At 38.1% G+C, this 14250-nt stretch overlaps 1 protein-coding gene across 1 annotated transcript; it reads right to left on the bottom strand.

Moving 5' to 3' along the window:
* Positions 1–741: 741 nt before the first annotated feature.
* capn1b (calpain 1, (mu/I) large subunit b) lies at positions 742–14195 on the bottom strand. Its single transcript, XM_051094390.1, has 23 exons — positions 14038–14195; positions 11452–11498; positions 10510–10756; positions 8955–9024; positions 6333–6451; positions 6108–6241; positions 5868–6036; positions 5689–5772; positions 5522–5607; positions 5366–5440; positions 5025–5185; positions 4774–4943; positions 4669–4680; positions 4111–4322; positions 3934–3973; positions 3760–3822; positions 3628–3685; positions 3475–3539; positions 3279–3347; positions 3113–3191; positions 1758–1871; positions 1607–1665; positions 742–1470 (listed from the first exon to the last, which is right to left on the bottom strand). The coding sequence occupies exons 3-23, from the start codon at positions 10753–10755 to the stop codon at positions 1444–1446; spliced, it is 2112 nt and encodes a 703-aa protein (XP_050950347.1). The 5' UTR covers position 10756; positions 11452–11498; positions 14038–14195; the 3' UTR covers positions 742–1443.
* Between the last annotated feature and the right edge of the window lie 55 nt (positions 14196–14250).

The following is a 14250-nucleotide window of genomic DNA, read 5'->3' as shown; positions in this document are numbered from 1 at the left end:
GAACAAACATGAATGTTGTCAAGATTCTTGCCCTGGAAATCCTGGTTCAGTTTGGTCAACCACAAACGACTTCTGTTCCTCAGACAGTTTTTGCACTCTTCTCCTTGATTTGTTATAACTTTTTGCTGTCTAGAGTGCTCCAAATGTTTTTCCTGGTCTGACCGATTAGTACAGCCCAAAGCATGACAATCATTGAAATTTGTGAGTTTTGCTCGGTGCAGTGGCATTGTTTATATTCAGTGCCGCCAATATGGCTGATTGATGACACGTCATGAAAACACTGTATATATAGAGTTTATATCTCAAAATTCAGAACCCCTTCATAATTCTGAGTTTATATTTTTGCTATTCTGACTTTCTTTTTTTCCTCTAAATTCTGAGTTTAAATCTCGCAATTCTGTTTGGTTCCACAATTTATGTGGTTACATCATTGGAACTAAATGTGAAAAAGGTAATTGCAACTGTATTTCAGAATGTACATTTTTTTTCTTGCAGTTGTGATATTATATCTCAGTTTGACATTTTTATATATTTGTATCTTGTTTATATCTCACAGTTCGGATGTTTTTCTTGGAATTGTGAGAAAAAAGTCTGAATTGTGAGATATGAAACAGTTTTGAGTTTACATCTTGCAGTTCATTTTTTTATTTTTTAGAATTGCAAAGGGAAAAAAAACACATACACCTTTTTTATTTTAAATATATATTCACCAGCCATTAAAAAGCATAACATACCAAGAAGTTAATTTAACCTTTATTTTCACTTCCTTCCATTAAGAAGCAGAATAAAAGAAAAGATCTAGTGTAGCACAATTCCCTGAATATCCTTTAAGAACTTAAGTTATTTTTTTATATAAATAGTTGCACAGCAAAACACAGTTATCATAAATGATATCAAAATCATACACTGATTAGATCAAATAAAAATCACATTTCAAGGCATTAATGGTGCAAACTTCAAATGCTAAATTAAGCTACATATGCAAGGTACAGTAAAATAGCCTACAACAGTGGTTCTCAATTCCAGTCCTGAGGTCTTTCTTATCTGACGCCCTCCTAACCAGCTGATGATCTGAATCAGGTGCGTTAAATAAGGGACACATGCATAAAGTGCAGAGCAGTGGTTCCCCCAGGATTGGAATTGAGAACCATTGGCCTACAGCATAAGGTTAGTGGCATGCACTTAATCATAAAGCTATGTTAAGTTGCTCTCTGATATAATGCAATGTATTATTTCGTTAACATTTAGTGGTTCGTAATCTTGCATAATGAGGAAATCCCTTATTTGATCAAAAAGCATATAGTGCCATAGGCTCATGTGATGGTTAGGTTGGATGTGTTTTCAGGCTGTATTGCTCAGGCATCTTTGGGTGTAATGGCTTAAAGCTGCAGTTGAGGGAGTGATTTTGGTCCTTCTAGTTCAGCATGATATGAGCTTCACACATCAACCACACATGGTCAGGTACAGCCACTGTAAGAAAGAGCAAAACAGCAAATGATTTAATTTCCTCTTCTTTAAAAAAGTTTTAATGCATTAGCATTACTAATGTAATGTTCCACCATTTTGAAAAATTTAGGTCAAACCTAGACGGTAAGAAACAACCCACCTCACTAATATTGAGCTCTGCGATGCCTGAACCTTCTTTGTCCAGCTCTCTAAAAGTCCCTGTTTAAAAAAAAACACACATTTAGTCATTTTAGTAAAACATTAGCAAATAAACTTTTTTGCAAAAACAGAATTAAATGTAAATGACATACTGAACATGGCCTCCAGTTTGACCAGGCAACAGACAAAGTTGTCAAAGTCAATCGTTTCTCCATCAGCATATCGCGCCACTATTATCTGATGTAGCCTGTTATTGAGTTTAAAACCTGAGGACAAGGAAAAAGCATCATATTAGGACTTTGTAAAGCTATTGCATTAGACATCTTGGATAAGTTTTATATGTTTGTAGACATTTTTAATCCACCAAATGTATTGGCCTGTTTAGCCAAGCCCTCCATAAAACAACCAAAACAAGACTGAAAATTAATAAAATAACAGATATTATACAGACACTCCATATATTCCATATCCGATTATTTATTAATTGCATTTAATAGATCGTACTTTCATTGTAAAAGCTGTTTTTATGCACGTTTTGGCCTGAGTTTTTGTTGCATTACACAGTTTTGACCAGAAGGTGTCAGGGTAGTCACCCTGGGCCATGGGCCTAATGGTTAAAAAGTCAGGCTTGCAACCCAAAGGTCGCTGGTTCGATTCCCACACAAGCAGGAATTGAAGGTGGGGATTGTGAATGAACAGCGCTCTTTCCACCTTCAATGCCATGACTGAAGTGCCCTTGAGCAAGGCACCGAACCCCCAGTTGATCCCCGGGTGCTGGAGCAATGGCTGCCCACTGCTCCGGGTGTGTGTTCACAGTGTGTATGTGCACTTGTAATGGGTTAAATGCAGAGGACCAATTTTGAGTATGGGTCACCATACTTGACAATACGTCGTCACTTTTACTTCCTTTCACTTTCAACAGCGTGTGGTAAAACGGTGAATCATTTTGCAAAGCATCTGGTTCGTTTGATTCAAAGCTTCAAATAGGCTAATTTATCCCATCACTAGATTAAATGCAAACTTAATTTGAAATCCTAAAATCGATTGATTTACTCAATACGATCTCAAATCAAAAACATACAGGGTGACCAGTGTAGCCTGATTTATAAACAAATTTCTCTTATAAACTGGTTCTTTGTAGTGAATCGAAAACATACAGCGTGACCAGTGTGGCCTGATTCACGAACAAATGATTCCTATGAAATAGTTATTTTCTGTGAATAAAAAAAAAATTAAGCCTGATTCCTAAAAGAATTACTCTTATGAACTAACTCTTTAGTGAATCAAAACATGCGTGAGTAAAATGAACATTGTGAACAAAATATAAATGAATCTGAATTTAATCAAAATGATTTAGAATAAAAAACTAATCATGAGCTGTCAAATAAAATCTGGATGGATACTTCTACTTAGTATATATATATATATATATATATATATATAAAAAACCAAAAATATACCATGGTCAAAGATTTTCATAAGATGAACATTAAAAACTCTTTATTACCAGCTGATTCCACGGCGAGGCGCATTTCATATGAGCTCATCGTGCCAGATTTATCCAGATCAAACTGTCTAAAAATGCCCTGCAAATGAGAGAAATGAATTTGAGTTGCCACCATACTATTCATAGAATGTAGGGAAGGTTATGTGACTTAAGTGACTGATCTCACCAGCCACTTCCTGATTTTATTCCATAGAATCTGGAACTCCACAATTCCCAGCCGAGCACTGCCATCTTTCTGAGTTTGATCAGTCAAGTCCAACAAAATCAATTAAATGCTTATTAATAATAAGCAGAAACGTATATATACTACTAGATAAGCAAATATCGCTTGTGAAAGTTAGCATTTCAGAATCTGAGGATACATCCAACAGGTTGACCATGCATCTACATGACTCCAGACTGAACCCATCTGTCTTTAAGTCCCTGTCTGAAGAACACAAAAAGCAGAGGTATTTCTTAAGTACACAAAGACATAGACCAGATGTGAACACTTAAAAATAGACAGATGAGCTTACGTTTGCTAACCACTCGGTTCAGAATGGTCCGGAGCTCATGAACTGAAATCTCCATGTCCTGCAAGAGAGTTTAGATCAAGTTTAATCCACTGGAGTACACAATGTTATTAATGAAAACAGATAGAAACACACCTCTCCAGACAGCTGAGCAAACATTTTTTTAAAAGAGTCCTCCATGTCCTCTTCGGAAACCTCCTGTGGATAAGAAATTTTGAAGGTGTTTTTTTTTTTAGAAGAAAATGTGAGCAGCATACTTTTTTGGGTGGTTTTAAGTTTGTTATATTGAAAGAAGGGAAAAGCCCTTACTTCATCTTCCAGGTTAAATGAAATCTCATCATCCATTTCTCTATAAAAAAGAAACGAAAAAAGAAAAATATCAGTAGAGTGATGCTGAACAATTAAGAAAAATAACACATAACCTAGTCAAAAAACCTAAATATTTAACACTGTTGTTTATTTTAGTTGAACGACTGAGAGACTTACTGAGTTTCTGACTGTTTCTCAGTGAAGACTCGCAGAACGAAATCGGCTTCTTTTCCGGGCTCAAATGTTGAAGGGACTATGAGATACTCGCCAGGTGGCAGCTTCAGCCGTGTGCTGACTTCCCTCAGGTTAATGAAGGTTTCTGAGCGTGCACAGGATGATTGACGCAAGAAAAAGTCCTTTTTGAGGTGAATGCTCTGGGAACCACGAAACTAAGAAACAGAAGAAACAAAGTGTTTGTATCAGAAGTTCTTCGCTTTCAAACCAACTAGAAGTAGAATGTAATTTAGAGGTTAAGTGTGTGATTTCTGCATAACCAAACAGATTTGAAAAAAAAAAAATTCTTTTTGAACAGGTTTCCTGAACACATCCCTGTCTGTCATTGGTCAGTCAAACTAAAAGCTTCGCCCCAACTTCACGCCATTGGCTGAGCCAATGTTGCTTTGCTGGGTTGACGAAAAACCTCAAACAAACAGAGCAATGTTTTGAAAACATTTTAACATCAAAAGAATGCCACACTTCACCTTAAATTAATTTAATACTGAAAAGATTCCATACCTCGTCTGGGACCTGAAGAAAAACAGGAATACAAGACAAGAAATTAGTCAAAAATAATGATATTTAACAAAGCCTGTCACTGTATCTCAGATTTTGTTCTCCAACCTCATATAAGGCGAAGCCAATAGTGTGCATGTCCTGCCCTTGCTTGCGGAAACGCCGCCTGTCCTTCTGCATCAAGGCCACCAGGAAGCTGCAAGACACCTCATCATCCTCCGGATCATCATCTTCCTCCAGTAGCGTGATCTTATATTGAGGGTTTATCCAGAATGTATCTGACAAAAAAAGACAAGTGTGTAATGCAGGATGTCTTATCTGATGCAAAAGTTAGTTGGGATTATGTGAAATTATCTCACTGGGGTTGTTCCTGCAGCCCCCTGCTGTACTTCCTCTCCTCCAGGAGCCAGTAAACTTAATCGTGTTCCAGAAATTTAGAGAATCTTCACTCAGAGCGTCTGGTGTGAGGTTACAGATCTCCATACGAGAAAATTGACGTTTGAACTCCTCAAATGGCATCCTGAAGTGGCCAGAGAACATAGCATCAGTAAAATCATTAGTAGGTCTGTTCAATTTCTGAATTTTTGAATCTGAAGGAGTTGATTGCAATTTGTTATCCGAAGATGAATTAAGGTCTTACGAGTTTAGAACGACATGAGGGTGCGAGAACCATAAATTTCTAATTTCTGTGGAGATTTACCAGAACTCGCCATCCTCCATGTGGTTGTTCATTTCTTCTCTCTCTGCTGGATCAATCCCATTCCACTCAGAAGAACTGGAAATAAAGTATCAGTGTTACATGAGCATGTTCTGCATGAGAAAGTTTATTCGAATTCATTCTGATTGGTTGACTCACTTGTCACTCCAAGCCCCTGTCCATTCAACTTGCCCCCAAGGGTTTCGGATGCGGATCAGCCTCTCTCTCCTGCCACGGAAGTTCACCTAAAATCAAAACAACAAGAGTCTGATGAATTAAAATGGTAATCTAATGAGCTCAAGATACATTTCAGAGATGATCCTGACCTCTCTGAGACCCGTGACGGAGTACGCATGCCCCTTCACCAGCTTCTTAAAGGTTACCGCCTCCATATCAAAGGCACTGGTGATCTACCAGACAAATGCACTCAAATTACGCTGGGTAACTGGATCGATAAATGTTGCAGTGTGTTTTCAGGCCTGTAGTAGGCGCTGTCAATACTCACATCAATAGAGCAGCCCAACAGTGAGCCTCTCTCCAAGGCTTTGGCAATGATGCGGTGCAAGTCTTTAGGAGCTTTACGCAGCTCGTACATCTCGGCCACTCCACCCGTGAAGTCCTCAAAGCCTTCGGTGGTGGAACCTCCTGACAGAGCTTCATAAGAGCCATTCAGCCTACAAGCATATATGCACATTTTATGGTCCCTATAACTGTTATATGCAAAGAAGAAGAAGAAGAGACTTACTTGGCATAGGCTTTTTCCAGCAAGGCACTCCAAAACTCATTTCCCTCTGCTGAGTGAACAAACATCAGCTCTTTATCCTTCACAGGCAAACGGTCATCAATCACAACGTCCACCCACTCGCCAAACTGCCAGAACTGCAGAACACGGGAAAGAAACATATTAGTAAAACAAATATTGATTGTGTGGTTTAAATATTCTGTCATTCATTAACAGTCTGCTGTTCACCTGGAAGTGGAAGATGCCAGCATACTCGTCCGTAAAGCTTTGTCCATGCGGTACAACTCTGTGAAGCAGCCTGTCGTTTAACGTCAAGGATGCAATGGCAGCTAACAGCCAACAGTCACCTGAGTGGAGAAAAATTACCACACAAAATACGGTGTCTATCGATCACATACCAACTAGCTCAACTAATGGCATGAGTTTGGGGACGGATAGATGGACTGTCTGTCTGTCTATCTATCTATCTATTCAATTTTCTGTCTATTAGTCCATCCATCCATCCATTTCATTACCTCTGTATATCTATCCTGTCATCTGTCTGTCAGTCCATCTATCTATCTATCTATCTATCTATCTATCTATCTATCTATTTCTGTTTGTATATCTATCCATCAGTCTCTCTATCCAGTCATGTCTATCAGTACATTTGACCATCCATCCATCCATTAGTCCATCCATCCATCTGTTTCATTACCTCTATATATCTATCCAGTCATCTGTCTGTCAGTCCATCTATCTATCTATCTATTTGTTTGTATATCTATCCATTGGTCTTTCTATCCAGTCATCTGTCCATTTGACCATCCGTCCATCCATCCATCCAACCAACCAACCAACCAACAAACCATCCATCGCTAAATGCATATCAACCCATCCATCGGTCTCTTTATCCAGTCATCAGTCTATCTATCTATCTATCTATCTATCTATCTATCTATCTATCTATCTATCTATCTATCTATCTATCTGTCTCTCTATCCAGTCATCTGTCTATTAGTCCATCTGTCCATCCGTCCGTTTCATTACCTCTATATATCTATCCAGTCATCTGTCTATCAGCCCATCTGTCTGTCCATCTGTCTGTCCATCCATCCATCCATCCACCCATCCACCCATTAGTCCATCAATCCGTTTCATTGCCTCTATCTCTCTATCTATCTATCTATCTCTATATGTATATCTATCCATTCATCGGTCTCTATCTATCCAGTCATCTGTCTATCTATATTTGTATATCTATCCAGTCAACTCTCTATCCAGTCATCTGTCTATCAGTCCATTTGTCTGTCTGTCCATTTATCCATCCATCTATCCAGTTGTCTCTCTGTTAATCTATCCATTCATCCATTCATCTACCCGTTTCATCTACCTCTATTTATATATCTGATAGACATCTGACTACAAACATGCACTGTGGTTACAATAATTGTTGCCAAAATACAGTTGTTTTTTTTTTACTTTACTTTCATTCAGTTTAAAAGTAAACACCTGTAAAAGCTTTTACTGTTGAAACAATAACTGTAGTAACCCATGGTGAATGTTTATATACTACAGTGCCCCATTAGGGGGAGCCCTCCACCCACAGTCAAAAAGGGGGTGGAGAATGCATTTGTACAATGAGATAACACCACAACTTCAGTACTGTACATTTACTCTGGATTAAAGCTGTTTTATCTCAAACACCCTTGTCAAAGCCAAACCCATTTGGCTGTGGAGGCCTGACCAAGCCATGAAGTTGTCTGTGTGCTAAATGAAAAGTAAAATGCATATCTGTGATAAGCTTCGCCATCCTCCTCCACCCAGTGTTTGCTGTACAAACAGACTTTGTTTGGCACTCATGAGTGCACACCCTCGCACACACATGCATGCCGTGAACGGTGGATTACAGCCAGCAATCCCAGAGTTCTCTAATGCTACACCCGTGTCTGTGTGACTCACCACTCAGGCATCGTGTTTAACCACTCCCCACCAGGAAACACACACACACACAACATCTGCCTCCTAACACACATTTCCTTTCAAAAGTGAAAACATTAATTTTGTGGAGATTAAGATTAAGATTGTGGAGAAAACATTACCAGTGTTGATCATAGCGCTATTATGAATCATATTTTGACTAAGTGGGCTTTGCCATTATTTCATTCATAAATCCACCAGTCATACAGCCAAAATATAGAACATATGCAGTAAAATAAAATGGGTGGTTCCAGTTCTGGCTTCTGATTGGTTGATACAGTGCTCCAGTAATATACACACAGTTAATCTCTCTATCAGTCTATATTTATGTATCTATCTGTTCAAAGGTCTGTCTATTAGTCCATCCATCCATCCATCTCACTATATATCTCCATTTATATATCTATCCAACTGTGTATCAGTCCATCCATCCATCCATCCATCCATCCATCAATCCGACTTTCTATCTACCTCTATTTATATATCTATCCAATCATCTATTAGTTCATTCATCTATTTCTATCAGTAAATCTACTTATCTGTTTGTCTATCCATATTGATTACATTATGTTGATATGCATGCTAATGTGCTAATCATGCTAATACCTCAGTGAGTATGTCTGTATTGCTGCGTTGGTGCAAATATATGATGCTAAACTATTTTAACTACAAAAGGGGAGACAAATTAAAGCACGTTCAGAAGACATTAGTGTGATCAAATTTGAGTGCAGTATGTGTGAAGGTCACAGACAAACTCTGTTTTGCTTGGATTGAACCTGCAGGATCACCAAAGCTACAGATAAGCGCAAATAAATCTCCTGACATTTGGTGGGCTAACGTGTACAAGCACGCACAAACATACACACCCAGTCTCATACAGTACATACTCACCTAGGGCCCCCTGGCAAATATCTGTACGTGTAGCTCCACCCACTATAAACTGAGGATTGTTTGACAGCTCCTGCAAACATTACGCAAGCAAACACAACACATAAGAGCAACACCTCAACCAGCGTCTGCTACTGTCCCTGTCAGCCTACAACAACACACTTAACGCATGATTTCACATTAACTGAATCTTTAAACATACTTCTCATTTATATGTGAGATGACATTTTGAACTCAATTTCTGTCTATGTCAAATGCAAACCAGTCTAGATACATGCAGGTATGTTTTACAGGTTGGGTACTGTCAGTTAAGCTGTGAAAATATTGTTTTAGCTTTGAGAAGGATACACAGTCCAATTAAGTTCTATTACTTTTACAATTTAAATATTGAATTAAATGTTTCAGCATATATAAACTAAACAAAACTATGCTAGAATTTAAAAAAAGGGGGGGAGCCATGTCTTAGTAGCATTGGTTTGCTTGTGGGAAATGAGAGTCTAGCTGATGTTGTTTCTCAATCTTGCTACAACTTCATTTGCTGGGCTTTTTCTACACTAATAATTAATACAACTGAAAACTGACCAAAAAAAAAAAAAAAAAAAAATGAAAGCAAGAAACTTGTCTCAGTAATTAGCACCAAGAACCAAGCAAGAACCTTGTCTCAGTAATTAACAGCAGAAGTTGTACCTTGGTTCTCACATGGGAAATAAGAGTTTGAGTCTAGCTCATGTAATTTCTCAATCTTGTTTCTCCCACTTCATTTCCTAGGCTTTCTCTACTCTAACAATCAATACGACTGAAAACTGTCAAAAAAATTAAAGCAATAAATTTGTCTCAGTAATTAACACCAGAAGTTGCACCTTGGTTCTCATATAGGAAATGGGAGTTTGAGTCTAGCTCATGTAATATCTCAATCTTGTTTCTCCCACTTCATTTCCTAGGCTTTCTCTACTCTATGGATCAATACGACTGAAAACTGTCAAAAAAAAAAAAAAAAAAAAGCAAGGACCTTGTCTCAGTAATTATCAGCAGAAGTTGCACCTTGGTTCTCATATGGGAAATGAGAGTTCGAGTCTAGCTTATGTACTTTCTCAGTGTTGTTTCTCCCACTTCATTTCCTAGGCTTTCTCTACTCTACCAATCAATACGACTGAAAACTGATGAAAAAAATGAAACCAAGAACTTTGTCTCAGTAATTAACACCAGAAGTTATACCTTGGTTCTCATATGGTAAATGAGAGTTCAAGTCTAGCTCCTTTAGTTTCTCAATCTTGTTCCTTCCACTTTATTTCCTGTACTCTTTTTTCCATCCCAATAAATAAAGGTGTCAAGTTGTGCTAAAACTAAAAACATTAGACTTATTAGCTAATTCCCATTGTTGCATCTTAACTCTAATGTGGGAAATGAGATTTCGAGCCTAGCTTGTGCAATTTCTCAATCGTTGTCCTCCTACTCCCTCTCAATCAATACGTGTTAAAATGTGCCAGAAATAATGACTATGCAGTTGTATGCAGTAGCTTGCATGCTGTTCGTATAGGCCGTGCTCTGCGACACTCACAGTAGGCCTTATCCACTGCACCCCGCGTGTTTTGGAGGAGTTTGGCGCAAGCTCCTTGAAGCCCAGTGACTGAGGCACGGCGGGGAAGCAGGGGTCCTCAAATAGCCTGCCACTCTCCAGACACTCTCTTTTCAGCTCCTCGTAGTCCTGGTTCAGGTACTTGACCGCATTGTCATTGGTTCCCATCCCTTCAGCCTGCAGGCGTTCTTTGTAGATACGCGTCGACACTCCTCCAATTGAATACATACTGTAGTGCACCAAAATAAGGCAGTAGGTATTTAAATAGATGCTTCAATCCAAAGTAAATCCCATATTTTTTTTTTTTGTCATTTTTAGGTGGACTTTACATTTAAACGATTATAGCTCATGGGTTTCTTGGTGGAATCGAACCAGCAACCTTCTGATTACAAGCCCAGAGCTTTAACCGCTACAAAAGACTCTGTGCGTATGGCAGATGGAGACTGGTTACTAGAAGCTAGCGCAAAAATAGCAGCATCATTCGACAGCACGCATTCAGTGTCTTTAAGCGTTTAGCACAAAGTGCTGCTGCTAAAAGGCTTACGATGGTTTGCTTATGGTCATCCACATTGCCATTATTAGCGCAGGCTTTTAGTCCAGCTAGCTGAGAGAAATGCCCTCCACAACAGACATCCAATTAGCGCCCTAATGAGGTTGGAGCGAGGTTTACTAATGACTGGCTACTTCCATGTTGTCTCGTAATATGGTTACCCATCATCTCAGCAGGAAAAAACTTTGCCAGACCCTGTCTACTTACATATGCAATGTTTTCACAGATGATGTCCATGAAGGGCAGTTCTCGAAGCATTAGCTAAAGAAAACCACATAGACCCAGCTAAGATAACTATGCTAGCATTGGACATTTAGTTCAGTGTCATTCCTTTGTGCAATTGCATCTACAGAAAGACAAGAGGGTGAATATACCTTAAGTTCCTTGTGATGGCCGTGAGGTTGAGGAGAAAAAGGTCATACTGGACAGTAAGAGAAATCAGTTCTTTAGTAATTTGCTAACACATGAATTCATGTTTATGTTGCAAAATGCATGTAAATATGGTACAGTGATGCTAACAGATGGCAATACACCATGGTACGCTGACACATATCATAGTGTATATCATGTATCGCATTTACATGGTAGTCCAAAGTACTTTGCCATGGTATATCTTCAAAAAACAATAGTGTTTTCACAACACATCATAAGTTGGCCATATTGGCGGCAATGAATGTAAACAATGCCAGTGAACCGAACGAAACTTGCATATTTTGCTGATAATTGCTGGCGAAAAAGATGAATTATTGGCATGTTTTGGGCTGTACTAATCGTTTAGACCAGGAAAAACATTTGGAGTACTACTATGGGATTATTTTTGTGCCAATAAGAATGAACGTAACTTTATAAAACTGAACGTAACTTTCCAAGAAACGATCAAAAATATGCCACTGCAAAAGAAGAAAAACACAATGAAAAAATGAACTCAGTCGCACGAATTTAACATGCTCTTCAAATATGCTTCATTCTTTGTTAATGATTTTCAAAGAATCGTTTTCGCGAATCATGGATTCTGAATGCGTTGCCACAGCTTTCGCTTACGCTTCGCAAATTTTCGTTTGCTGTTTTGGCACAAACCTCTCGTGGGGGCGGGCTTAACAGCGATCTACTCTGATTGGCTAATGAGCTTTTGATGGACAGTTGCTCTCTGACCTGGAAGCACAGACGGTGACGTCAGTGGCGCGCATATTGGAAAGTTGTTGCGGTGTGCAATACGTCGTGCTTTGTTTATATTAAGTATTAATGTTATTAGTATTTCTGAGTTCATTTTTTCATTTTCATTGTGTTTTTCTTCTTTTGCAGTGGCATATTTTTGATCGTTTCTTGGAAAGTTATGTTCAGTTTTATAAAGTTACGTTCATTCTTATTGGCACAAAAATAATCCCATATACTACAGACTACCAAAAGTTATAACAAAACAAGAAGAAGAGTGCAAAAAACTGTCTGAGGAATGATAGACTGTGGTTGGCCAAACTGAACCAAGATTTCCAGGGCAAGAATCTTGACAACATTCCTATTTGTTCTTATCATTTCCGGTCAGGTAGGTGAAATATTAGGCTAATATCTTAATTAATACTGCTTGTACATATATTTACCACCAACAACTTTAGTTTGTCAAAATATTGCAGTTTTCCTTCTTACTTAGTCCTTCTCTGTATGATTTAGCAGATTCCACACATTTTTTTCTGTGGTTTAAACAGCATAAATTAGCAGAACAACATACATTAACCATCCAATCCATGCTGTTGTTTACATCCGAGTATCGCCAGTATGGCTGCGTATCCAGCTAACTGACCAAATTGTGACGTAAGTGCAAACCCTCTATAGTACCATGGTAGTTTGTGGTACTTTTTTGTTGCCTGCATGTATATGTAAATGTACACATAACTGTCCATCTATATTTATGTACAGTGTGAATGAAAGGACAATGGACATTCTGGAAAAAATACAGACAAACATTTAACCAGTTTTAACCAGATTTCTTTGAGTTGCAATGGGGTAGATAATGCAGTATGTAAACACAGAATTGCCTTCCGATACTAAATGTCAGCTGACTTGTGATGTGAAAATCAATAGGCCAGACTGAGCATCAGCACTCTAGTGTTTGTTTTAGATGATGAATGAACACACCCTTAAAAACAGTTGCACATATTCACTCATGCTGCTTTATATAATGCTATTACTGTGATATTTAATTCAGTTTGAGGTAATTTTATGTTCAAATGATCACAACCTAGACAAACCGAGGAGGGTTAAGAATGTAAATATAATATAAATGGGACCACAAAACCAGTCTTAAGTAGCACGGGTATATTTGTACACTGCATAAGTCAAAATTATTGATTTTTAAAAGATTTGAAAGATCATGTTGCATGAAGATATTTTGTAAAGTTCCTACCGTAAATATATCAAAACTTATTTTTTGATTAGTAATATGCGTTGCTAATAACTTAATTTGGACAACTTTAAAGGCGATTTTCTCTGTATTTTTATTTATTTATTTATTTTTGCACCCTCAGATTCCAGATTTTCAAATAGTTGTTTCTCTGCCTAATGTTGTCCTATCCAAACAAACCATACATCAATAGAAATCTTATTTATTCAGCTTTCAGATTATGAATAATGATTCAGATTATGATAAATGATTTGTGGTCCAGGGTTACAAATATATAGATTATATGTGTGTGCGTTTGTGTGTATATATATTTATATAAATAACTGCAAGTATGATACACGCCCTAAATGCCTGAATAATTGATGTGCATTGTGCGTATAATGTGGCAGCTTAAGAATAAGATCAATTCAAAAAGAACCGTTAAAAATGACAAATACGCTATTTAAAAAATTTAATTGTTTCGTAATTTGCTGAAATATAGGGCAGAGGTTATACATTTTGACACATAACTGACACATAACGGATATCTCACAGAGTTCACACGAAAAAGTGAAGTAAAACTTACCAGCGTTTAGTTGTCACTATGGTTATAAACCCACCGGGTGTGTTTTAAAATAGCGGAAAAGACAGAATGATGAACGGACCAGTGCAGATGAGACACAACAATCAGGGGTACCGCAGTGAACGGCCACGCCCATGAGGGAGGGACTAACGAATGATTGACAGGCGAGGAATCAAATAAACAGCCTCTGCGCAGAGCGTCCCAGACCCGTAAAGG

The sequence above is a fragment of the Labeo rohita genome, chromosome 22 (genome assembly GCF_022985175.1).
Source record: "Labeo rohita strain BAU-BD-2019 chromosome 22, IGBB_LRoh.1.0, whole genome shotgun sequence".
In the NCBI taxonomy this organism is placed as follows: Eukaryota; Metazoa; Chordata; class Actinopteri; order Cypriniformes; family Cyprinidae; genus Labeo; species Labeo rohita.
The sequence above is the reverse complement of the archived record's forward strand: the minus strand, read 5'-3'. Positions and strand labels throughout refer to the sequence as shown.

Excerpts from the sequence above, each read along its gene's own strand:
- capn1b (XM_051094390.1), bottom strand. The coding sequence starts at position 10,755 with ATGTATTCAATTGGAGGAGTGTCGACGCGTATCTACAAAGAACGCCTG. Across the intron at positions 4,944-5,024 it reads GGGCTGCAGGAACAACCCCA|ATACATTCTGGATAAACCCT; the intron begins GTGAGATAATTT and ends TTTTTTTGTCAG. Across the intron at positions 1,471-1,606 it reads CAGAGCTCAATATTAGTGAG|TGGCTGTACCTGACCATGTG; the intron begins GTGGGTTGTTTC and ends TCTTTCTTACAG.